Here is a 23,917-nt window from a genome sequence, read left to right as displayed (position 1 = left end):
CAAAAACAAACAAACAAACAAACAAAAAGCAAATAAAACTACACCAAGAAGCCCAAGTTGTTAGAGCCTATGGAGAGTGAAGAGAACTTCTGCAGGAAATGGCGGGACAGAGGAGGAAGTAGCTGGCATAAGGCCCAAGAAGAATAAGGAAAATATTAATGTGAGAGAGGGGCAGTAATGGGTGATGTGTTATGTAAAGGGGGTTTCATTACATATTTAAGGATAATGTGAAATATGTTTTTGTTAGAGAAGGAAATGAATAATATGGAAAGGGAAATAACTGAAATGAATCATGTGGTATTGGACAAGAATTGAAGTTATAGTAGCAACTAATAGTTTTTAAAGTTTTTTATTTATTTATTTTGAGAGAGAAAGAGAGTACAAGTTGGGGAGGGGCAGAGAGAGAGAGGTAGAGAGAGAGAATTCCAAGCAGGCTCCACAATACCAGCACAGAGACTGATACAGGGCCTGATTTCACAAACCATGAAATCATGACCTGAGCCAAAATCAAGAGTCAGATGCCCAACCAAATGAGCCACCCAGGAGTCCCTCAACTTGTAGTTTTAATACAGAGAAAGATAGGAAGTAAGGGAGGGAGGGAAGGAGAGGGGGAGGGTAGGAGAGAGGGAGGAAAGGTTTGTTTATTAAGAGGATCTAGGAACAGAGACACCTCAAAAGCAAGAAACACACCTAGCATCCATATCTTGGCTTCTAAATACGATTCTCCATTAAAAATTTCCTCGAAGAAATGGATGACTCCAGGTCTGAGACAACGAAAGTACAAGAGCCTAGAATATCTCTTTGGATGAGAAAGCAAGGAAGTGTTCACAGATGATGAAGAAAATTCAAAAGGACAGAAGAGCCAGATTGAAGGAGTTCCCACTGACTAAATCTAGGATAATCTTGGCAGCCAACAATTTAATGAAATGATCAGAACAAACATCATCAGTAATGCACTAAATCAAAACTGTGAGTCACCTGATAGGATGCAATGAGAGGAACACAGCATCATTTCTGCTATATTCCCGCCAAACATGTATAATCTGAATTGAGTCAAAAACAATGTCAGGGGGTACCTGGGTGGCTCAGTCGGTTGAGCACCCATCCAGCTTCAGCTCTGGCCATGATCTCACAGTTCGTGGGTTCGAGCCCTGCATTAGGCTCTGTGTTGACAGCTAGCTCAGAGCCTGGAGCCTGTCTTCAGATTCTGTGTCTCCCTCTCCCTCTGGCCCTCCCCTGCTCACACTGTCTCTCTCTCTCTCAAAAATAAATAAAACATTAAAAAAATTAAAAAGAAAAAAAACTGTCAGGCAAACCCAAATTAAGAGACATTATACAAAATATCTGGCCTATAACCTTTAAAAGACTCAAGATTACAGAAGTGAAAGAAAGCAGAAAGAACCATTTCAAATTGGAAGATGCTTAAGAGCAATAATCACAACACATGATTCTGGACTGTATACTTTTGCTATAAATGACATCTTAGGGATAATGGGCAAAACATGAATGGAATCTGAGAATTAGACAGTACTAATATATCAAAACTAATGGTCTGATATCGATGGTTTTATTTGGGTTATGTAGCAGAATGTCTGCTTGTAAGATATACTCCCTACAGTATTCAGGAGTCATAATGTTGGTAACTTATTCTTAAATAGTTTAGGGCGGGGGAGGAGGGCATTCTTTTTACTTGCAATTTTCCCTAAGTTTGAAATAGTCTGCAAATTTTCTTAAATTGAACTAAAAAAAATGCTAGAGACCAAGATGCCATCTGTCTTCTCTCAGGTTTGTGGCAATGTAAAAGCTTGACAATACACTGTACTGGCATGGCTTTGAGAAAAGGAGGACTTATCTCTGTTGGGAGTATAAACTGGTAAAACTCCTTAGGAGGGAAATGTAGTAATGTTTATCAAAATAACAATTACATGTATCTTGTCCAACAATACCACAACTGGTAATTTATACTATGGGCACACATACACTAATGCAAAATAAGGTCTACATACATTCACATGTTGCAATATTGCCAATAATGCAAACAATCACAAACAACCCAATGTCCATGAATAAGTTAAATTCATTATTGTTCTGTACCTCAACTTTTTTCTCTGTACTACATATTTTGGATATCTTTCCTATCAGTGCATAGGGAGATCTGTAATTCTTTTACATTGTTTCATCGTACTTCATTTAATCTATGTATCATAATTAATTTAACCTATTTATGGACGTTGGGTCTCACAGAATGAATTCTCAGTAGTGGTATTTTTGGATAAGATATATGTAGCTATAGTTCTTTTTCTTCTTTCTTTTTTCTTTTTAAGTTTTATTTTAACTCCAGTTGGTTAACATACAGTCATATGAAAGCATATACTTTCAGGTGTATAATACAGTAATTCAACATTTCAATATATTACTATATATTTATCATAACAAGCACATTGATTGGACTCTCTCTCCCTTATTTTATTCTCTTTGCTTGTTTGTTTGGTTTCTCAAATTCAACATATGAGCATTTTATCTTTCTCTGACTGGCTTATTTCCCTTACCATTATACTCTCTGGTTCCATCTGTGTCCTTGCAAATGAAAAGACTTCATTCTTTTTTATGGCTGAATAATATTCCTCTGTGTGTGTGTGTGTGTGTGTATGACATCTTTATCCATTCATTAGTCAATGGATACTTGGGCTGATTCCATATCTTGACTATTGTAAATAAGACTGCCATAAACACAGGGATGCATGTATCCAATGGGAACCTCTGTACTGCTTTCCACAGTGGCTGCACCAATTTGCATTCATACCAACCAACACCTGTTGTGTCTTATGCTGTTGATTTTAGCCAATCTGACAGGTGCGAAGTAGTATCTCAGTGTGGATTTGATTTGCATTTCTCTAATGATAAATGTTGATGAACATCTTTTCATGTGTCTGTTGGCCATCTGTATGTTTTTTGTGGATATCCATTTGTAATTTTTTTAATATTCTTTATTTTATTTTAGAAAGAGTGAGCTCAGCAAAGGTAGGAGAAGGAAAGAGAGAGAGAATCTTAAGCAGGCTCCACGTTCAGTGTAGAGCCCAAAGTAGGGCTCCATCACACAACCCTGGGTTGATGACCTGAGCTGAAATCAAGAGATGGATGCTCAACTGACTGAGCAATTGCAATTTTAATAAACATTACTACATTTCCCTCCTAAGGAGTTATATTGATTTATACTCAAATTGATGAAACAAATTTCAAAACAGAAATAAATGAAACTACTTATATTCTTTCTCAAAGCTTTATCAACTCTGTGTATTACCAAACTACCCCCAACTAGCTTAGCAAAGTATTTTTTTTTAATATATAATTTCCCCAAGAGAAACTTTAATGAGTGGGATTTCTTCCACCTCATGAGGTGCCAATTTACTCACCAATGGTTCCCCTCTATCCACACACACCATTGTCTACCCTATGACCTTCTTCTGCTCTTTGATTTTGGTGGATCCTGATATGCATGGGTCTCCATCCTCTTATTTAATGTTGAACTAAGCAGCATCTATCTCTAAATCAGCAAAAGGCCCTGCCCAAATTTGGAGAAACATTTAAAACTTGTCAAAACTGAGTATTTTTGGCTCAAACCCAAGATGAGAAGGATAAACAAACCCTGCCCAAATGGAATCTAAGTTCTGATATATTTTCCTGCCTTTCTAATTAAAGCCAAATGTTTGAATATTTCCTAAATTACCTCTGAAATTCACTGCATTGTTTTGCCTTTTAACAGCAAATTTATATTTACATTGTTAACAGATGTATTTTAACAAATGCTTGTTTTTCAGTTTGTCATGAGGTGGTGTGAATCTCCAATGTAGCCAGCCCAATGTGCTCTATTCTTCAGTGGACTGATATAAATCTGTTGTCTGGGCCACACATGTACCATAGATTTATGGGAGCCACAAATGGTCAGAATGCCCATGCCCACAACTTTTTGCCATTATTCTATTCCTTGACAATGATACAAGGGAGCCAGGGAAAAGGATCCAGGATATTAGTGAACAGCTAACAACAAGAGTACAGAAAGTGAAATCTACTGACTTGACTATATTTCAAAATAATTCTCCCAATACCAAACATTTCAGTCGTGCATGTCAGAATCCACTATTTGTGTTATCCCATTTCATTTCTATAATTTCAGTGAATAATACTTATTCCCATTCTTTAAGTCAGGAAATGAAAACTTAGAGATAACTGAATTTCCCCAGATCACACAGTTAGGAAAAAACAAGCCTATAAGGTACCTGAATTAGGCAAATCTTCAATGATCTCAGAGTAAATCTCTGTGATTATTAAGTTTAATAACTCTATCAGTAATGGATATTTCTAAATTCAAATGAGTTTAAAATTTTATGAGGCTATCTAATGCCTCGAGAACAGTGTCTACAGAGGCTGGGAATTTCAGAAAATAGGAGCTAAAAAGGTTAATTTATTCTAACAGAAGGATGATTAATACAAGGTAAGATTATCTATCTCTAATTAACCTAGTCCATTATTAAGTTCTTAACAAGAAGGATATGGATAGCAGAAATGTCACTCAGAAAGAATTCAGCTGAGAAAGTTTGAAGACAGTACTGCTCTGGGAATGATGATCATTATATTTGTTAGCCATTGGGAATGCTTAAAACCACCTTCATATTTAAGCCAGAACCTAAAATACTTCTTTATTCAAACCTCTCTGTTAAGAGGACTATGGGGCATAAGATTAATAAGTAATCTTTCAAAAGTCTTGAAGGAAAATATGTTTACTATTTTTAAATAAACACCAGTCTTGCTTATTGTAGTCTAAGCCCTACTAATAATAAAAAGTTAAACATTGTTACTGAATGACATATATTCTTAACTGACCAATGATTTAATAATAGGCCGAACTCCTCTCCCTCACTGTGACACCCATTTATACCTGCTGTATTCCAAGAGAGAGTCAGACAAAAACACCTGTAATATTTCCACTAACAATACTTCTGAGGACCTTGGAAAATCAGTGCTCCTCTAAGCATACCTAACTTAAAATCTTAGGCACTAAAAAAGTTAGTTTACCATATCTTGTAGGTTAGTTTGTGTTTTGTTTTGTTTCATTATATAATGCAACGTCAAGTACAAATGAAGGATATCATTTATTTTAGTTTTGTGCGATGTCAATGGGATTTTTCTTGTTGTCTTGGAATTGGTTGTTCTGATTGAAAAAGTATGACAAAATAGTATAAGGATTCCATAATTTTAAAGGCCACGCAAACCACTGAGGCCAAAAGCCTCCCTCAGAGGCAAAGGAAACACCTCTCCTATTACCAACCAGCATCTCAGCTCTAAGTGGGCAGAAATGTAGTTCCCCTCAACCCACTAGAAGTCAAGTGAAGAGGGAGTTTCAGTAAAAGTGAGCACTGGCAAGGCAGAAAGCATGACAGCCTACTACTTAGCTAAATTTTACAGTCAGGGAACTAGAAACCAACCTGAAGCCTGCCTTCAAAGTGCAGTGAGCCCTATGAAGGAGTCTGCAGGAGAATTGACCTGTGTCTTTTGGAACTTGGTGGCATATCTGAACACCAAGAACTGTGCCGCCTCCTTTTCTGGAGATTGTCAAGGGCTTGCTGACTAAGGCCAGGAGAGTGGGACAAAAAGAGAGTACATTACAGGGAACTTAGGAAAAAGGTGGAAGAAGTCTCTGGCTTGTTCCCAATTTCCTTATCTATCAGAGGATGCAGACGAGGACTTCTGGTTCCACTCAATACAAAAGAATATAGAAGAGAGAGGAGAAAACCCAAGCCCTAAGGTTACCTGACAGAGTACTTTTTAAGGGGAGGTGGGATGTGGACCAAAGGCAGGACTGAAGGAAGACATGGGTGCACTCCTCAGAGAGGCAGTGCACCAAGGTGAAGATAAACAGCACTAAAAATTGCACCAAGTTATGAGATCATCACATCCTCAGGGATCACCAGCAGCAACAGAATCATGCACATTCCTGAGGGGAGGGGCACTTCCTCATCAATAAGCAATCTCAGGGCGTCTCTTATATTCCTCCTCCCAAACAAAGGAGTGAGATACTTCTCAGAGGGAACTGAGAGGATCATATTTAAATCATATTTGAGACTGGATTTTTTACACTGGAGTGAAATCAGTTTGGATTTACTTTGTATTTTTAATAACTGCAAATGATGAGAAAGATGTAGAATATGCTCAACAAATTGTCTTGGGAGATTTCTACAAAGCACTGGGAGTTGTGATTAGAAAAAAATAAAAACATATTGTGTTAATATCCACCAAGTAGAGTCTACTCAATGAAACTGTTTATACTAACATGCTGACTAATCAGACTAGGAGGCGTTTTTGGGGAGAGGAAAGGGGTCACACATCATCTCAAAATAGTGGACAATAAAAAGAACAACAATCACAAAAAACAAGTCAATTCTTACATGCACGAATTAGGAAAGGAGATTTTAAAAGAATAAACAAATCATTAAGATTTGATCTTCTTATGTAAGTTGAAGACCCATACTTACTTGTCTACGTCTTTGTTAAAAGGAAACATTTTTAGTAAAACAAACTTTGGATTTGTATAAGATCTTTGAAAGTTTTAAATGTACTGGCTTTGGGGTTTTTTTGTTTTGTTTTTATAACATACAATATAGTATTGACTTCAGGAATAGAAACCAGTGATTCATCTCTTACATATGACACCCAGTGCTCATCCCAAAAAGTGCTCTCCTTCATGCTCATCACCCATTTAACCCATTCTCCCACCCACCTCCCCTTCAGCAACCCTCAGTTTGTTCTCTGTATTTATGGGTCTCTTATGGTTTGGTTCACTCTGTGTTATGAATTTTACCTTATAAGAAAAGACCAAAAGAAAAGATGAACAAAGTCTTATTATTCACTTTTATATCCATGTCTACATGATGAACCACAGAAAATATTCAAACATGATTTTTATATCAAGTTATCAACTCCTACCCACTTCTTCCTTCTGATGTCTTATCTTCAATTCATTGAAAATTTGAGGGAGGGGATAGTTTTAATTATTTTCATAAGAAACATGTAGCATTCTATTCATCATTTGCCTTTATGTAATTATGCTTTATTCTATATAACGAATAACTATTCATTTCAACATTCAAAACTTATTCCCTTCAAGTTAACCTCTTTTTAGCCAGTATCTTCAACTTATTTGTGCCATGTTTTTCTATTTAAATGTTTGCCCAATAAAAACTGACTTCTCCACTCCTAGCACTGAGGGCTGCTGGAGAAAACACTACCAACCATTCAGGTTGGTGTCTCAACTCATTTTCAGTTTTGATTCTCAGATCTTTTGTAACACTCAGAAATTTGTGTTTGTTTTGTTTTGTTCTTGCTCATTTCACTTTTTCATTCTCTACAGGGATTTCAGAATCCTCTCTAATGTCCTCAAACCTCCAACTAAATCACTCCTTCTTAGCAATGACTGCACAGAGAAAGTAAGAGACATAAGATAGAATGCAACTCCTCTCTCTTCCAGCCACAGAAACTCGCAAACCAACCTGTGTTGAAGCTATTCTCCCTTCCTGTTCTCTGGAAGTGAAAATTTGGTCTTTCACATAAACTAATCCTATCTCTTCCATATCTTTAAACTTGCCCTCAGATTGGTATCTTATCAAAAACAAGTCTATCCTGAATGAGTAACCTTTGGCTACTATCCTATCTTTTTTTCATTCACAACTAACTTGAAATTGTCGCATATCTTCCCTGCTTGTGGAAGGGGCTGGGGGGAGTAGGAGCAGCATGTGAGTCACAGCCCACCTGATAAAGGGTAAAGATGTCCCCACAAAGATCAGTCTAGTGTAGAGAGGCCACGCCTGAGAAGGATGAGGATTTGTTCATGTAGAGGGGCACAGTGTCAATGGCAGAGCCTGAACTGGAAAACTGTGCATCTACAGAGGAGAGGGGACGGACGGCAGTAGAAAGGAGAGACTGATTATATTCAGAAGGATTAGGCAAATAATCCAATTAGATGACTGGGAGCCAGGTTTCTCAGCAGTAAGGAAGGGGGTTACATATATGGAAAGGGAGAAAAATAGAATAAATCCTGAAGAGATAGATTAAAACTAATAATATCAGTGTGCATCCATGGCTTAAGGGATAGATGGATAGATAGATGAAATGCAAATATGTGGGCATACATTTATTTATACCTGAGTCTATATCTTAGCTCTATGAGAAACTTTGAAGCACCATACTCCAAAAACAAAGAGCACACCTAATGCCCAGGCTTTGTTTTCTAAATGTTATTTTCCACTAAAAAGACTTGGGGCTAAAATGGCTAATTCTAGGGCCAGGGTAGGGAAAATACAACGTGATCTTGCTCATATCTTATGCCATGAAGGAAGAAGTTAAAAAGTGACTTGAGACATGTGAAGAGAACACATAAACCACCTTCAAGGGGTTTCTACTACCTAACCTGGGAACGGCTTGAACATCAGAATAAATGACAGTAAAGAATTAAGACGCATAGTAATCACTAGCTCTATAAATAAATAAATGAATATATTGAAAGTTTCATAAGAAATGGGTGATTTGCAAAGCCTCAAAGAACTTCCCTACAAAGTATTTTACTAATTACCAAGGGAGGAAAAATTTAAAAACTAAATAGTTGAGAATCCTGAAGAACACATTCTTAATCAAGTGACCATTAGTAAGGGGACAAATTAAAACTGTGTGCCATCTGATAGGATTCAATGAGGAGAAAACAGTATTACTTTTGAGGTATTCCTATCAAAATCTATTAATTGAGTCTTTTTCAATGGAACCACAAAGCATATTGACTATTTTCTCAACCCTCTCAAAAATAGTAAATAATTAACACCATTCTAGATGTAATGAAAGAAGTTAATTTCTTCATACAACAGATGCCAGTAGATGTTGATATCTAACTCTCTTCAGTTTGAAAAAGCCTGGAGCTACATTTCATAAAATAACATTTCATAAAATAATCTTTAAAATGTCAAGGTCACTAAAGACAAGAAAAGACTGTGGCTGCTCTCAAATGAAAGACACTAAAGAAGTATTACAACTTTATGCAACAGGTGACTTTTAACTATATCCTTCTATTCTAAAGGACAGTATTGAGACAAGTAGCAAATGTGACTGGGATTTGAGGATTAGATGGTAATAATCCATGATTTGATTTTCATGGTTGTATTATGGTTATGTAGGAACATGTCCCTATTTAGAAAATACCTTGTAAAGTATTCAGGAGTGGTAGAGTAATATACCGGCAAATTACTTTCAAATGGTGCTGGGGGGGAAATGGTTGTATACTGTGCCTGCAAGTTTTCTATACATTTCTATTTGTTTCAAAATTTTAAAAATAAAACAAATTAAAAATGAACAAATATAAAACTGAACAAAAGTAAATTCATCATCATCCTTACTCCTCCACATGTTCTGCATCTCAGCAAATAGCTCGACCATTCAGTCAGCAAGTTGCCTAATCCAGAAATCCCATGTCATCCTTGACTTCCCTTCCCTCCACTACAATATACACCTAATTAAGATGTCTCCCTCTGTAGATCCAATCAAGAACCAAGTTCTGGTGATTCTACATCCTAAATATCTCTTGAACTTAATCCATTTCCTTTTAGTTTCTCTAATACTATGTGATTCTGGCCACCACCCTACTCTTCTGTATTACCGAAACCACCTTCTAAAATAATCTACAAGTCTCCAATATATTTTCCAAGATCAGTCTGAGTTATTCTAAAACATAAATCTATTCATGTTATTCCTCTTAAAAACTCTTCAACATTCCTGACTTTCTAGAATGAAGACCAAGTTCCTTATACTGCCATATGTTCTGTTTTGCCCAGGGCGGTTTTTGTTTATTTCTATTGTAGAAACATGGTTACTATTAGCCTCTCTTTCACTCTTAGTAGTGTCACAAATAGGACAATGAATCATATGTTCTGGAAAGCTATAAAGTCCTGACAATCTGGCCTCTGTTTACTTCTCTAGATTGATCCTCACTTCCCTCTCATCTCTAATAAAGCTCAACTCTTCTGGGAAGGCTCTGCCTGAGCACTGGATCAGGATTCAGTATCTTTGTTAGACATTTCCTAATACCATGCAAGTCCTAGTAATAACATATGTCTATTGCACATATATCCTTATTGTAACTATTTGTTTATATTCCTCTTTAAATTGTAAATTCTGTAAAGGTAGTTCTGCCACTTGGGGTGGGACCTTGAGCAAGTTACCAGATCTTTCTGAGACTCAGTTTCCCATATTTAAAATGAGGTTAATTGCAGGGGCACCTGGGTGGCTCAGTGGGTTGGGCGGCTGACTTCAGCTCAGGTCATGAACTCCCTGTTCATGGGTTCAAGCCCCACATTGGGGTCTGAGCTGACAGTTTAGAGCCTGGAGCCTGCTTCAGATTCTATCTCTCTCTCTCTGTCCTTCCCCTGCTCATGCTCTGTCTCTTTCTGTCTCTTAAAAATAAATAAATGTTAAAGAATGTTTTTAATGAGGATACTGCATTATTGTTATGATCAAATAGTATAAAGCATGTAAAGGCTTAGCCCACCATATTCATCATTTTATGTTTCAAAAATTATGTAAATAGTAAAAAGAATTTTCCTCTCTAGAGCTCCTTAATATTCTTGTCTTTTCATAACCAATCTTTTGATTTTTTTATGTACCCTACTTATCACACAGATAAAGACTATTTTTTTCTTAATATAAATCTAACAAGTCTCTTCATGATAGAGTTCTCATTTTATTTATTTGCTTCTTTAAAAAAAAACATTATATTCTGGTGTGCCTGGGTGGCTCAGTCAGTTAAGCGTCTGACTCTTCTTGGTTTCAGCTCAGATCATAATCTCACAGTTTCTTGAGTTCAAGCCCTGCACTGGGTTCTGTGCTGACAGTGCAGAGCCAGCTTGGGATTCTCTATCTCCCTCTTTCTCTCTGCCTCTCCTATACTCGTGCTGTCTCTGTCTCTCTTTCAAAATAAATAAATAAACTTTTAAAAAAAGGATGCTCTAACAGAAAGTTATCTTCTGAGAAATGAGATAGTACCGGAAACCATTAGCACTGCTCAGGCATGGAATATTTCTTTCCTCTCTGTCCTAGTGATTAAGCACATATAAGTCCCCCCAGGAAATTCAACACATACACTGTATGGTAAATATAGTATGTTAAGAAAATATGCTTTTAAATTATAAAACAATGAAGGTGAAATGCATAAACTTATGGAAACCAGTGTTTCTATGATTTAAATAATTGTTTCTTAATAACTAAACAATGTTTGTGAGAAAAAGCAGTGTTGTAAAAAAGAGTAACGATTCAACTAATTAATAGGCCCCACATCTACAGATTGAACACTGTATACCATATATTTAAAGCTCCTTTAAGTCCCATTCTTGTGAAGAAACATGTGGGTATTTTCTAGCTCATATCGACAGATTGAACATTGTATACCATATATTTAAAGCTCTTCTGAGTCCCATAATTGTGAAGAAACATGGGTATTTTCTAGCTCTCTTACACTGTGTTTCTCTTACAAATTTTAAACTTTAAGTTCTGGCTGCCAGAGGAGAAAATTTAGAATTAATTACATGATTGTACATTTCTACTCACTGACCACACTCTCTAAATTTAACTATCATGTTTTACCTTTGTTAACTGTCCAATTTTATCACTGATCTCCCTTGTTTAGTAAAATACACAAAATATTGGGGTGCCTGGGTATCTCAGTCAGTTAAGCTCTGACTCTTGGTTTTGGCTCTGGTCCTGATCTCATGGTTTGTGGGTCTGAGCTCAGCATTGAGTCCCATATCTGGCTCCATACTGACAGTATAGAGCCTGCTTGGGATTCTCTGTCTCCCTCTCTCTCTGCTCCTCTTCCACTCACTCTCTCTGTCTTTCTCTCAAAAATAAGTAAAGCTAAAGTTTTAAAAATATGCAAGATAATACATTAAACACATCCCTAGAGCTTTTCTTTTAATTATGAAAAGAAAATCAATTCATCATTCAGAAGTTAAATTTATACACATAAATTTAATCTACAGCAATTTAAGAAACAAAACAATGAAGCCAAGGAGAAAAAATGAGAGAGGCAAACCAAGAAACAGACTCTTCAGTACAGAGAGCACACTGATGGCTACCATGCAGGACATGGGGGGTATGGGTTACACAGGTGATGGGGGCTGAGGAGGGCACTTGTGATGAGCACATAGCTTATGTTATGTGGAAGTGCTGAATCACTGTAACATACACCTGAAACTAATATTATACTCTGTTAACTAACTGGAATTTGAATAAAAACTTTAAGAAAAAATGTAATCCACAGCACTTACCATTGCTCATACTTTCTGCTATCTTGTAAGAATCCAGATTATCTCATTTCCATTCATAAATCCACAAAGTCCTGTTTCTCCACAGCAAATGTTGTAGTGTTTTCAATCTAAATATTTCACTGTTTTAAAAAATTAAAAAAAATTAAAATATATGCAAAATAATTTTTAAATAATATATATTTTTAATGAACAGGTTTTCAAATACCTGCCAATTTTACCAAACTTATAAATTAAAAGTATTTGTCTTCCGAAATGCTTTTAGTGATTTTAATTTCTAAGACAGGTATCACCTATACATAATCTCAATATATACATAAGCAAATAAAATACTACAAAACCAAGATCTTTAATTTCTATGACCTACTTGCAAATCTGTTCAGAATACTTTTATTAAATGTCAGCTGTGAAGTTATGCTAAAAATACAGATAAACAAGTTTCATTTAACTTTTTACAGTTAGGTATTTTGCTCTCTGCTATCGCACATAACAGCATTTTTTCTAAGCAATCAAAAGCAGGCTGGAAGATTCTTTGTTCATTAATTGTAAATAATGTATCCAATATAAGTAGAAAAATGCTGAAAGGTGATATATGTATTTTAATAAAGCTATTACTTTAAAACCAAAAACTTTACTTTAGTAAAGGCAGTAATCTTTATTTATTTCAACGGGGAATGGATAATACATCACGATGATGACCTTGAGGCAATCAGCACATGCTTGTAAAATGATGGTTTGAACTTATATCTTATTTTATTAATTTAAAAAAAAATTTTAATGTTTGTTTTGAGAGAAAGAGTTAGAGTGCAAGTTTTAGGGGGTGGGCAGAGAGAGAGGGAGACACAGAATCCGATGCAGGCTCCAGGCTCTGAGCTGTCAGCACAGAGCCCAATACAGGGCTCACACCCATGAGCTGTGAGATCATGACCTGAGCCGAAGTCGGATGCTCAATTGACCGAGCCACTCAGGAACCCCTGAACTTATATTTTATTTTTAATTCATCAGTTTCCTGCGGTTTCATGTGGGTATGTAGAAAAACTTCCCATAAGATTTGACAATCTTATAATGGAAAGTTGCTTAAAGATAACATTCCTTTATCAGTTTACCATATATCAATAAATATTTACTAAGTGTGTATTATGTGCCTGGCACCACGCTAAGTACTGCAGATATAGAAATGATTAACACCCAGTCCTTAGCTAAGAGTATCCCTGAGGGCGCCTGGGTGGCTCAATTAGTTAAACGTCCAACTTCTGCTCAGGTCATGATCTCACGGTTCATGACTTCAAGCCCTGTGTCAGGCTCTGTGCTGACAGTTCAGAGCCTGGTGCCTGCTTCAGATTCTGTGTCTCCTCTCTCTCTGCCCCTCCCCCACTCGTACTCTGTCTCTTTCTCTCTCAACAATAAAGAAACATTTAAAAAAATGTTTAAAGAGTAACCAGAGAGGCACGGAGTATTACAGAAGAGACAGTAAAATAAATCACACAAAATATTTTTAAGGGATAAAATTTTTAAAAGGTGCTGTGAACAAAGAAGAGAAACATATAATCCAAACTAGGGGAGGGTTACAGAAGCCCTATTGGAGGCTTGATAAATAAGTCTACCGCCTGGCTTTCAGCATAACCTACTGATTACGAGAACTGGTTCAAATCCTACCATCTGTTACTAGTTGTAGGAGTTTGGACAAGTTACTTCATCATTCCAAGCTGGTTTCTTTGTTTATAGGATGTATATAATAGTATTTATCTCATAGTGCTATTAAGAGGATCACATAAGATATGAGTAGAAAGCACAGTGGCTGCTATAAAATATACTAGTATTCTAGTTGTTTTAATGGTGACCTCTTTCTCATTCACACAAACTCCTCACTTAGCAAACAAGCTGGTAGTTTATGGACTTATTGGTCAATATATGTATGTCCCGTCCCCTACACTTCTAAAAGAAAAACTTGCTTCATCCCACCAAGCCTGCCCCCTATCCCACTTTCGGGTATCAGCCAGGCTTCCTGACCCCATAAAAAGTCTCCCTGACTTTTTTTCATTACCACACAAGCCTGTGCCAGGTCCACTCTTTGAAGGTAAGCCTGCCCACTGAGCAATGTCGTGACTATCTACCATAACTGTCCTGTCAGCCTTCTCTGTCCCCATATTCACCTAGAAACAGATCTCTTGCCCTTTACCCTCACACTACTTTCTGATGAGTCTTTCTTACCAATGTTTTTGTGATTTTCTGAATAGTTCACATAATTGGTCCTCTAACTATTGCTCTAACTACTGGCGACTGCCGTCCCCAAGCCACCAACCAACACTTCATATCATCTGGAGTGATCACTGCAGAGACAGAAAAAAACAATGTGATTAGAACACAAAATCCCTGAAGTTCATGAAAAGAGAAAGGCTCTTGCTAGAAACAATAAGGAATGACCATTTGTTCTTTCTCGCCTTATGGTCTTTAGGATCATGACTCTACTTGACAATCATTCTTTCCCCTGCAACAATCTCCCATTAGCAACTTATCTATCAAGTCATTCTTTCTCAAAAGATTCTTCTCTCCTTCCTCTTCATTTGCAGAAAAATCTAAGTGGAGAGGTCAGGCTCAGTTCAGTTTCTTCTTATACATTTATCTTTCTGAGGGCTTCCATCAAGTTTCACAAAAGAAGATTCAAATGATATCAAAAGACAAAAATAAAGAAAAAATTAGAGTTAAAGGGCTTCTCCCTATTCAAGATGCCCAGTGGCAGAAATAAAGTGTTCCCTATTTCTAAGAGTGTAAAAGATATGATTTGGACATTTAAATTATTAGGTAAAATGTGGTCTACTCTAGCTTCCTTATTTGGTCTTTAACCCATACCTTACAAAATTATTTTGGCTTTCCTGAAGCATTACTCCCACTTTCTAAAGACCAAGATAGACCATAATATTTCAACCTGTAAACTATTCATTTTTTTTTTCATTTAAAAGAGTGTGCATGCAAATGGGAGAGGTGCAGAGAGAGAGAGAGGGAGGGAGAGAGAGAGAGAGAGAGAGAGAGAGAGAGTCCATGCTAAGAGAGCTAAGCAGGCTCCATGCTAAGTGTGGAGCTCCACACAGGGCTCAATCCAACCACCCTGGGATCATGACCTGAGCCACCCAGGTGCCCCAATTTGTAGATTATTCATGATTTAATTCTGTTCCTCACTTCAGATGCTTTGTGCATCTTCACAACAGCATGTGTACTCATGTCCACAAAACTCTGCATATATGTTTCAAAGTCTAAAATATTAAAGCATTACGGTCTTATCAGATTCGCCACAGCAAAATAATTTGAAATTCATATACTCTACAAAAAACAATTTTCAATTGACTATATCAATTATACATCAATTTGGAGCAGAAATCTTCAGTTGCCTCATGTTCCCACTGAAATGTATTGATTTAAGTAGCTTGTACATGAACCAAAGGAAAAATGTTCATGTTACAAAAGCAAAAAATATAAAAACCAATTCCTGTTTAAGCCATATGTGAATTTACTAAGTCACAGATTAAAAGTGTGATTTCAAAGTTTAGCTATCATGAACCCTGTTTCCTGACTCTGAAACAAAAGATCATTTGAAATGCTTAGAATTTTGGAGGCAGTGAGTCCCCAGCAAACTTTTAAACTTAAATTGCCTTTCCTCCTTACAACATTTCTCAATAAACACTTCCTTCATCATAGCTACCTCTTCGATGAGGTAACAAGTAAAATTCCTCAACAACAGGAAAAAGAGTAACATGAAAACTAAGCTGATTCAAATGAATAAGAAATAATCCTCTTTGGAAGTTTTTAAGTATGATAACTTAAGTATAACAATGAACAACCATAAATAAAACTAACCTTACATAACAAACCCTTGGAAAATGCTTCCATTAAACAGTACTGAAAAAACAGTGATGATAAATAATAAGTTCTGGGTTTTAAACATCATCAATACAGATCTCTTCAAAAACAACAACAAAATGTCGATGATTAGGAAGGCAATATTGTCTAAGTAAGATATCAAATATGAAATTCCAGTTAGCAAAATATGAATTTGAGGTAAAAAAAAAAAACTGGAAAGTTGTTGCATTCACTTATACTTTACACTAAAACTCAATAATCATCAGAAAATGTTAGCAATTAGATTTTTTTTAACACTCATTACATAAAGTTGTACCAGGTCAAAAGTCATAAAATAGTTCAGAAAAGAAACTTAGCATTTCTATCCTTCCCATAAGCCCACTGCCACTCAAGCTTATATGAATAAATTTTACCAAGTCATCAAATTTAGCAGGAACTAAGTGTTACAAATTCATTCAAGAGATTTTCCCTCGGAGCCATTAATCAAACCTTTTGTCAAAGAATTTTAATTGATATTTTTCTTTGCTTCACCATCAATGCTTTTATTAGTTGTATATCTAGATGGAATAATTTTCTTTGCTTCACCAGCAATGCTTTTATTAGTTGTACATCTAGATGGAAACCTAACAAAATGTTAACAGTGGTGTCTCTGGGTGGATAGAATTAAAGATGACTTTACTTTAAATTAAGAAACCAAGGCGTGCCTGGGTGGCTCAGTCAGTTAGGCACTAGATTCCTGACTTCAGTTAGTGAGATGGAGCCTGCTTGGAATTCTCTCTCCCTAGGCCCCTACCTAGCTCATGCTCTCTCTCTTTCCCTTTCTCTCTCTAAATAAATAAAATTTTAAAAAGAAAAAAACATACTTTAAACAAAAAGACAAAAAAAAATAAAAGATAACTGGTTCATGTAACACATATCATCCTACATCATAATGAGCAGGGAGAACAAGAATAGAAATTTGGAATTGAAGTTTGATGAAATTCACAATACATTTAAATGTCTATTATGTATGAAGAACACAAATATACCATCTAGTTAAGTATCAAGTATTAAAAAAACTCACTTATTTTGCTATAATATAGCAAATTTTGCCTCCGGTCTTCGCACCAAAGTCATTGTTGTATTTTGAGAATGTTAAGTCAGTTACAAAACCCTGAAATACGAACTTAGGACAAAAAGAAAACAAAAACCGAACACCCCTAGTTCTACACTATTTAAGCCAATCACATGTTCGTCTAAATAAGGACTGAACACAGATTTCCTTTCTTTCTTTTTTTTTTTTTTTTAAGAATAGGTTCTGGCTACTGATATGGTTTTTCTTACAACCATACATGAAAACTTTTTGTTGAGATGGCTTGGTTTTTTTTAATAATAATATTGAGCACATTGATATATTATGTTAAAATCTCCATATTTGGCAGTAGTTTTTACATACCACATCAATACCAAATATCTTGATAGTGATTATCATTTGTCAGTTTTAGACAGAGTTCTTGAGCTTGACTTTAATCCTTTGTACAGTAAGGCAGAATGGTCATCAACTTTAAAATCCAAGGAACAAATACCATAAAGAGATTTCTATTAAAGCTCTGAAGAAGCTATAAAAAGGGAAGGGGGAGCTAGTTTTTCTGTCTACTTGGACTTTTATTCAGTTCTGCCAAACTGAGTCTAGCAGAGGGGTTAGAAGGGAAAGGAGTTAACGGCAGAGGGATGTTGTTCTGGGCACAGAAAGCAGCATGCAACTGCACAATGGCAACAGTGAGACAGGCTAACAAAGGGGACAGAAGATGCACTTGACAGGAATATAGAGTGTTAGCAGAAGAGTAGGAGGAGAAGGCATATGAGACGTAGGCTGGAGTGCAGTAGGAAAGAGCCTTAGTGGTAAAGATGAATAGCTTAAATTTAATGCAAAATACAATAAGGCCCAGTAAGACACATCCAGAAGACCAAGAAAACACCTACTGTATGTTTCAAGTTATCTCAAGGGCACAGTTTTAGACAAGGAGTTTTCAAAAGGGAGATTAAAAAAGCCATAAGAGAAAACATTTAGTCCAAAGTTTTGTCCAAGTGTTTTCTTCCTTTTAGACACAAAAACAAAGGGACCTGGCTGGCTCAGTTAGAAGAGCATGAAATTCTTGATTTCAGGTTGTGAGTTTGAGCCCCATATGGGGTGTAGAAATTACTTAAATAAATACATTTTTTTTTTAAATGAAAACACAAACAGGAATTTAGAAGTGCCTGAGTTGCTTGTTGTTTGTTTCTGGTGTTTCCACAGTTTGAACAGATAGGAGGAGGTGAACAAAATGAAGCAGCTAAACTCAAGTTTAGACACTTAAATAGTTATGTGACCAAATCCAAATAGAAGAAAGGTGATAATTAGGATAAATGAGTAGAAACTTAAGTAAAAGTGATAAGGGATAAGAATTTCCTGGCAACTTGTCAATTAGTTTAAGATGTGTTTAGGAAGTGCTTACAAAGACACAGAAAGAAAATAAAGAGAAATAGCAAAATAAGTAATAAAGACAATAATTTATAATATCCTAAAAGCTTCAAAGAGAAGGAATAATGCACTATAGCCCCAGGAACGAATCATTTAATGTGGTAAAACAAGTTTGCAAACTACAAGTAAATCTCTTAGGGTTCTTTCTGGTTAAATGCAATTCTAGTTCATTTAAACAACTGATTCTTATTTTTTCAGATATGTTATATGATAAGAATATTTTTACTAAAAATTCTAAACAATTTAGCCATTGTTCACAAGCTCTGAAGTATTTAAAACAAATCTAGTAACGAAGGCCTCATTGTGTATTGCACTTTTAAAGCCATTTCTTGCCCAATGTCATTTGAATGCTTCACAAGTATCATTTGACCCTAAAGCTGAGCTGACATTTTAGCAAATTCACCATTTTACCACTAGGTGGCAAAAAAACCCAAGTAGTATCTGTTACCAAGCCTAGTACAAAATTCCAAGTTCCTGACCAACTAGAATTTCCACCAGGTGTCAACCAAGAGGAAAGAAAAAAAAAGACTATTTTTCTCACTCAAATACACAAACTCATAGTTTTAAGGATAGCCATCTCAACTTTATCAGAGATAAATGGCTTGCCCATTAATTCTCCAAATAATTTGTATATTTATATATAATGCTAAGCCCAAGAGAACTGCCTTGTCAACTGAAATCCAACTAAATTGTTTCTTCCCCCAAAAGCAAGAAAACAGTTAAAACAACGAGTACAGTTAAAAATCTTCCAAAGTGTATTTAATTATGGATATATAGTTCGATTCATATTTTTCCGTCTACATTTCTCTTAGAAGCAGCTCTGTTGATTGCAATAATCTAGAAAAGTTTATGCTGTTATGCCTTGAATCCCAGTGTGATTTTATGAAAACAATGCCATTTCTTACCAAAATGTTCACAATAAAGATAAATGTACTTGTCTTTGATTAAGAGAATTACGATGTTGAACAGTCTAAGGCCGTCACACTTGTGAAAATTAATATTAGAACTTAGCAAAATTAAGCTCTATTTATTTACCAAATCATGCTTTTTAAAAACCATCTTACAGGCTTCACTAATTTCTAACAAAGATACTCGATTCCGTTGTGAACATGATGTCATCTAAAACAAGAAGTCATGTTACCTCTTATAAAGTGGTACTTTTTAAGACCAAACTCTATTTTTAAACCTCTGGACACAGGAGTTGTAATCATGTCATGCCCCGCAAATCTAGCTGTAGGTGGTGTCTTTAAAAAGCCTCTTTTCTTCCTTCTAGGAAGTGGTCAGGCCTTTTCCCCCCTGGCGTCATCAAGCAAACAACTTGGTTGCTTTTTCAATGCTATCTAATTAAGAGATAGAAGAAATAGCAGTTGAGGAGTAAGCAAAACCTATTGATTAAAAAAACAACTGATGATATTTGCTTCCCTTGCTCATTCTGGTATTGTTTTACAAGGTTCCTTTGCCTCGACTGTTCCTTTCCACTCTGCCTACAAAGCACTGGTCTTTTAAAAAAAAATATATATATATATATATCCAAGCCAAGAATACTCTGGTCTACGAATATTTTCTTGTCTGGTTTTTATTACGTTTTCTTTTGAAATTCATTAATTGTGCTCAGCAACGAGCCGCTTGCCCAACCGGTTTCTCCCCTTCCCCCATGTCTCTTCACACATCACTTTTTCCTCCTTCCATCCAAGGAGTGGGCAAAAACCTGCAGCGCCGGTAACGCTCTCTTGGGACTGGTCAATCAGCAGTTTATCCCCACTAGGTTTTGCAAACGTCCCCCCACCCAGCGCCTGTCCCCCAGTACCCCACTCTTTATCTATTACAGTGTGCTCGGTAAGGGGCTCCAAATAGCACGTCGAGGGTTTACGGTAACCTGCCTACCAATAGGAGCCCACAATGAAGAGAAGTCAGGTTCAGCCTCCCGACAGCCCCAGTGTCTTCTTCCCTTAGCTGTACACCTACTGTACCCGCGAACTAGCGAGAGAGCGAGCCGGCGGGCGCGGGAGGGGACGCGCAGGGAGGGCGGACCGCAGCAGCGGCGTGCGCATGCGCACTGGGGTTGTTTTTCACAAAGCTGCTCTTAAAGTGAGCTGGCAGCCGCCTGCCGCCCGTCTTTGTAAGGAGACCACTGAGACTAGCAGGATCGTGGAGCAGCAGCCTCTCTGCTGCCCTGACTTTTTAAGAAATCTCAATGAACTACTTGTAAAGAATCACTGATCTTGCCTGCAAGCTTTTTGCACGGCAAAGACATCGATCAGTGTTAGCTGAAGGTCACATTTTATATGTGATCTTGACTTTTTTGTCTTACATTATATTTTTATAGATTTTGTTATAAACATGGTGCTGGGAAAGGTGAAGAGTTTGACAATAAGCTTTGACTGTCTTAATGACAGCAATGTCCCTGTGTATTCTAGTGGGGATACAGTCTCAGGAAGGGTGAATTTAGAAGTTACTGGGGAAATCAGAGTAAAATCTCTTAAAATTCATGCAAGAGGACATGCGAAAGTACGCTGGACCGAGTCAAGAAACGCCGGCTCCAATACTGCCTATACACAGAATTACACTGAAGAAGTAGAATATTTCAACCATAAAGACATCTTAATTGGACACGAAAGAGGTAAGTTTTTATATTATACAGAAATCATTAGGCCTTGATTTTCTTTGGGAAACTACGTTTTCAATTTTCCTGAGTTCGTGCAATTCTACTCCTGGCATAACACATAGCAGTTTGATAAAGATTAGCAAAGTTGGGAGATTTGGATTCTCCTTGACATTCATCGTGTGTTAACCTATAATGCATGCAGGCATCTGCAAAGTGACTGCAAACTGCACTTATTCAACTACCTCTATCTATACCCGGCTTGGTCTGTGCCATACGCACTTGGAATACGTTTCTCTCTTACTTGTAAATTCTACTTAAGTCCCATTCACTAATTTTCCTTAATAAGTTTTCAAATGAATTGCTAAAACCTGTAGTTCAATATTCGATTTTTTTCCCTTGTACTCTGCAACCTTAGATCTTAAAATCTAAGCTTTAGTGAAGAAATGGAGTAACATTTTTAAGTGGGTAAATAGGTGGTTTTTATTTTTAGTACTGACACGCAAAATATTTTAAAGAATTGATCGTTGTTCTTTGATAAAGGATTTCTGTAGCTTATTTTGACATATGGCATCAGCACCCCACGTGTTTTTTTTCCTATTCTTTCCAGACCCTTTATAAATTTACATAAAGCATTCTCGATTTTAAAAGATAGTATCTATCATTGTGATAGGTTTCAAATCAGTTTTATAAGCCATTTCGGGTCAGTAATTTTCTTTTCCGAGTATGATGCCTAACTTTGGAACGCGCATTCAATGAAACCGGTGCCAGTCAAATGGAATTGAAAAGTATTCGGAACATTGGATTTGATTTTTGGTTAGAAAAGGGAGATGAAGGGTTGTCAAGGGAAGAAGGGGTCCTAAGATTTCCAATCTATTGTTTAAATGGTTACATTGTGGAAATATAGGAGACTCTAAGCTTGTTTTTCTAAGTTTCCACCCTTTGTTAGAAGCGGTTCAATCCTGTTTCGGACCAGTTCTGGGGGGTGGTGAGGAGGGGCGCTTGTTCTGCTCTCAGCAGATTGGTTACACGCGTCAGGTGGTGGCGATGACTTAATTCCTAGCCCAAGAAGAATATAATGTTAAAACTGGTTATGTAATTTTATGCTTCTCCTTTTTCATGCAGCATTTAGTTCAAATGTTGACGATTTTTCAAAAAGTACAGCACATCTTTACCTTTTTCAGTATTAAAAAATACACATCCTTGAGGAAGTGCTAATTCAACTAAGGCAAGTGTCGAAATGAAGGATGCCTGGGAGTTACTGCATTTAAGTAATTTTTTTAAATAGATTAAGATGAAATCAGTTCTTTCACTGGGTTTTACCAGTTACACATAGGTCATTTGCATTCTGAAATAATTTCTAGTTAATCCTTCGGAGCAGTAAAACTGATAATAAACGCAAATGCCTAATGACAGCGTTGGTATTTGTTGAGAAGCAAACACATGAGTTTGTGTTTGAACCTTTCTGGACGTTGCAGCTTTTTATAAAACGATTAGGAAACAAAGGTTTTTAAGGAGCTGAGGTTTGCGTTAGGGATAAAAGTCTGACAACGACTTACGGGGACTAACACAGTTTGAGTAGTTACTCCATGATCACGATAAAGAAAACTATGTACCCCGTACCCCAAAGAGATACCCCTCAACCCCAGCAAAGCACGGACGAGCTCTTAGCTGGAATAGTTTCAATGACTTAAAAGTGGGACCTCTCAAACTAGCCTGGTAACTGAGGCCCCGCCCCGGGCGCCCGGCGATAGGAGGAGCCGCATTTGTTAGCCTGTTGCTAAGGCGATGCCAGGCTCTGATTGGATTGGGCGCGAGCGGGTGGGGAGAGTGGGCTCACGCCGGTTGGGGTGAGGCTTGGAACCGGCGTGCGCCGGTAAAGGTCCCTCCAGAGCGGCCGCCCCCGCCCCTACTCCTGTCCTTCCCCGAGCTTCTAGAGGCGGCGTGGCTCATGTCACAGAAATGTTGTCGCCCTTCACTTCTGCTTGCTTGGGTACCGCGAAAGAAAAGGTCTTGGGTTTCATTAGAATAGAGGGGGGAAGCTCCTGTTGCCCTTACAGGTGCCGAACGGCCCTGGGCGTAACTTTAACTGACAATCCTATTCTGAAGGAACTTGGGTAGGCAGGGTTAGCAGACCCCATTCTCCTGTGTCTCAGCTGGAAGATGTCTGCTGGTTTCTGTAAAGGCTCATTCTCTGAGCTGAAACAAAGCGTGTTACAGACCTATGCAGTCCCCAGACCGGCTACCTTGATTTGACCCGAGGGAACAGACCGTAAAAGGCTGGCCGGCAGGGGAAGGAAAAGTGCTACTGACTACGAAAGCTAGGGTGGGGGCCTTGGCGAGTATTCCCCGGCCCCTCCCCATCGTTTCCTGGGGACTAGGCAGCCCTCCCCACCCCCGCCCCAGTTTCCCTCACCGTGGCTGTAAAGGTGTCAGGGTGGCCCGAGCCAGATCGAACCGGTCACCGGCTGGGGCGTGTAAAGCGGAAGCGCCGCGGTGCGGTCGTCCCGCCCCCAGTCCAGCAGGGTAGGCTGCGCGAACGCGAGCGCGAGCGCCGCGCGACGTATGCCGCATGTATAGCGGGGCGCGCGGGCGGCGGCGGCGGCG

At 37.5% G+C, this 23,917-nt stretch overlaps 1 protein-coding gene and 1 long non-coding RNA gene across 7 annotated transcripts in view; one reads left to right on the top strand and one right to left on the bottom strand.

Moving 5' to 3' along the window:
* Positions 1–23,917, bottom strand: part of LOC115294635 — a 108,129-nt gene that overhangs the window by 81,507 nt on the left and 2,705 nt on the right. For 3 of the 5 annotated variants that reach the window (XR_003910013.1, XR_003910012.1, XR_003910016.1), the window contains exons 2-3: positions 14,565–14,683; positions 12,357–12,475 (exon numbers count right to left, since the gene is read on the bottom strand). This is a non-coding gene — a long non-coding RNA (uncharacterized LOC115294635). Of the gene's footprint in view, positions 1–12,356; positions 12,476–14,564; positions 14,684–20,592; positions 20,645–23,726; positions 23,776–23,917 lie in introns of those variants that run through there. The other 2 variants (XR_003910015.1, XR_003910014.1) reach the window with 2 other exon arrangements.
* The window catches only part of ARRDC3 (arrestin domain containing 3), a 14,435-nt gene continuing 11,329 nt past the window's right edge, over positions 20,812–23,917 (top strand). For both annotated transcript variants that reach the window (XM_029942601.1, XM_029942602.1), the window contains exon 1: positions 20,812–21,328. In XM_029942601.1, coding sequence (XP_029798461.1) covers positions 21,049–21,328 — 280 coding nt within the window. In that variant the 5' untranslated portion in view covers positions 20,812–21,048. The remainder of the gene's footprint in view (positions 21,329–23,917) is intronic.

The sequence above is a fragment of the Suricata suricatta genome, chromosome 6 (assembly GCF_006229205.1).
Source record: "Suricata suricatta isolate VVHF042 chromosome 6, meerkat_22Aug2017_6uvM2_HiC, whole genome shotgun sequence".
NCBI classification, from domain to species: Eukaryota; Metazoa; Chordata; class Mammalia; order Carnivora; family Herpestidae; genus Suricata; species Suricata suricatta.
Note: the sequence above shows the minus strand (reverse complement) of the source record. Positions and strands in the feature narration are given on the sequence as shown.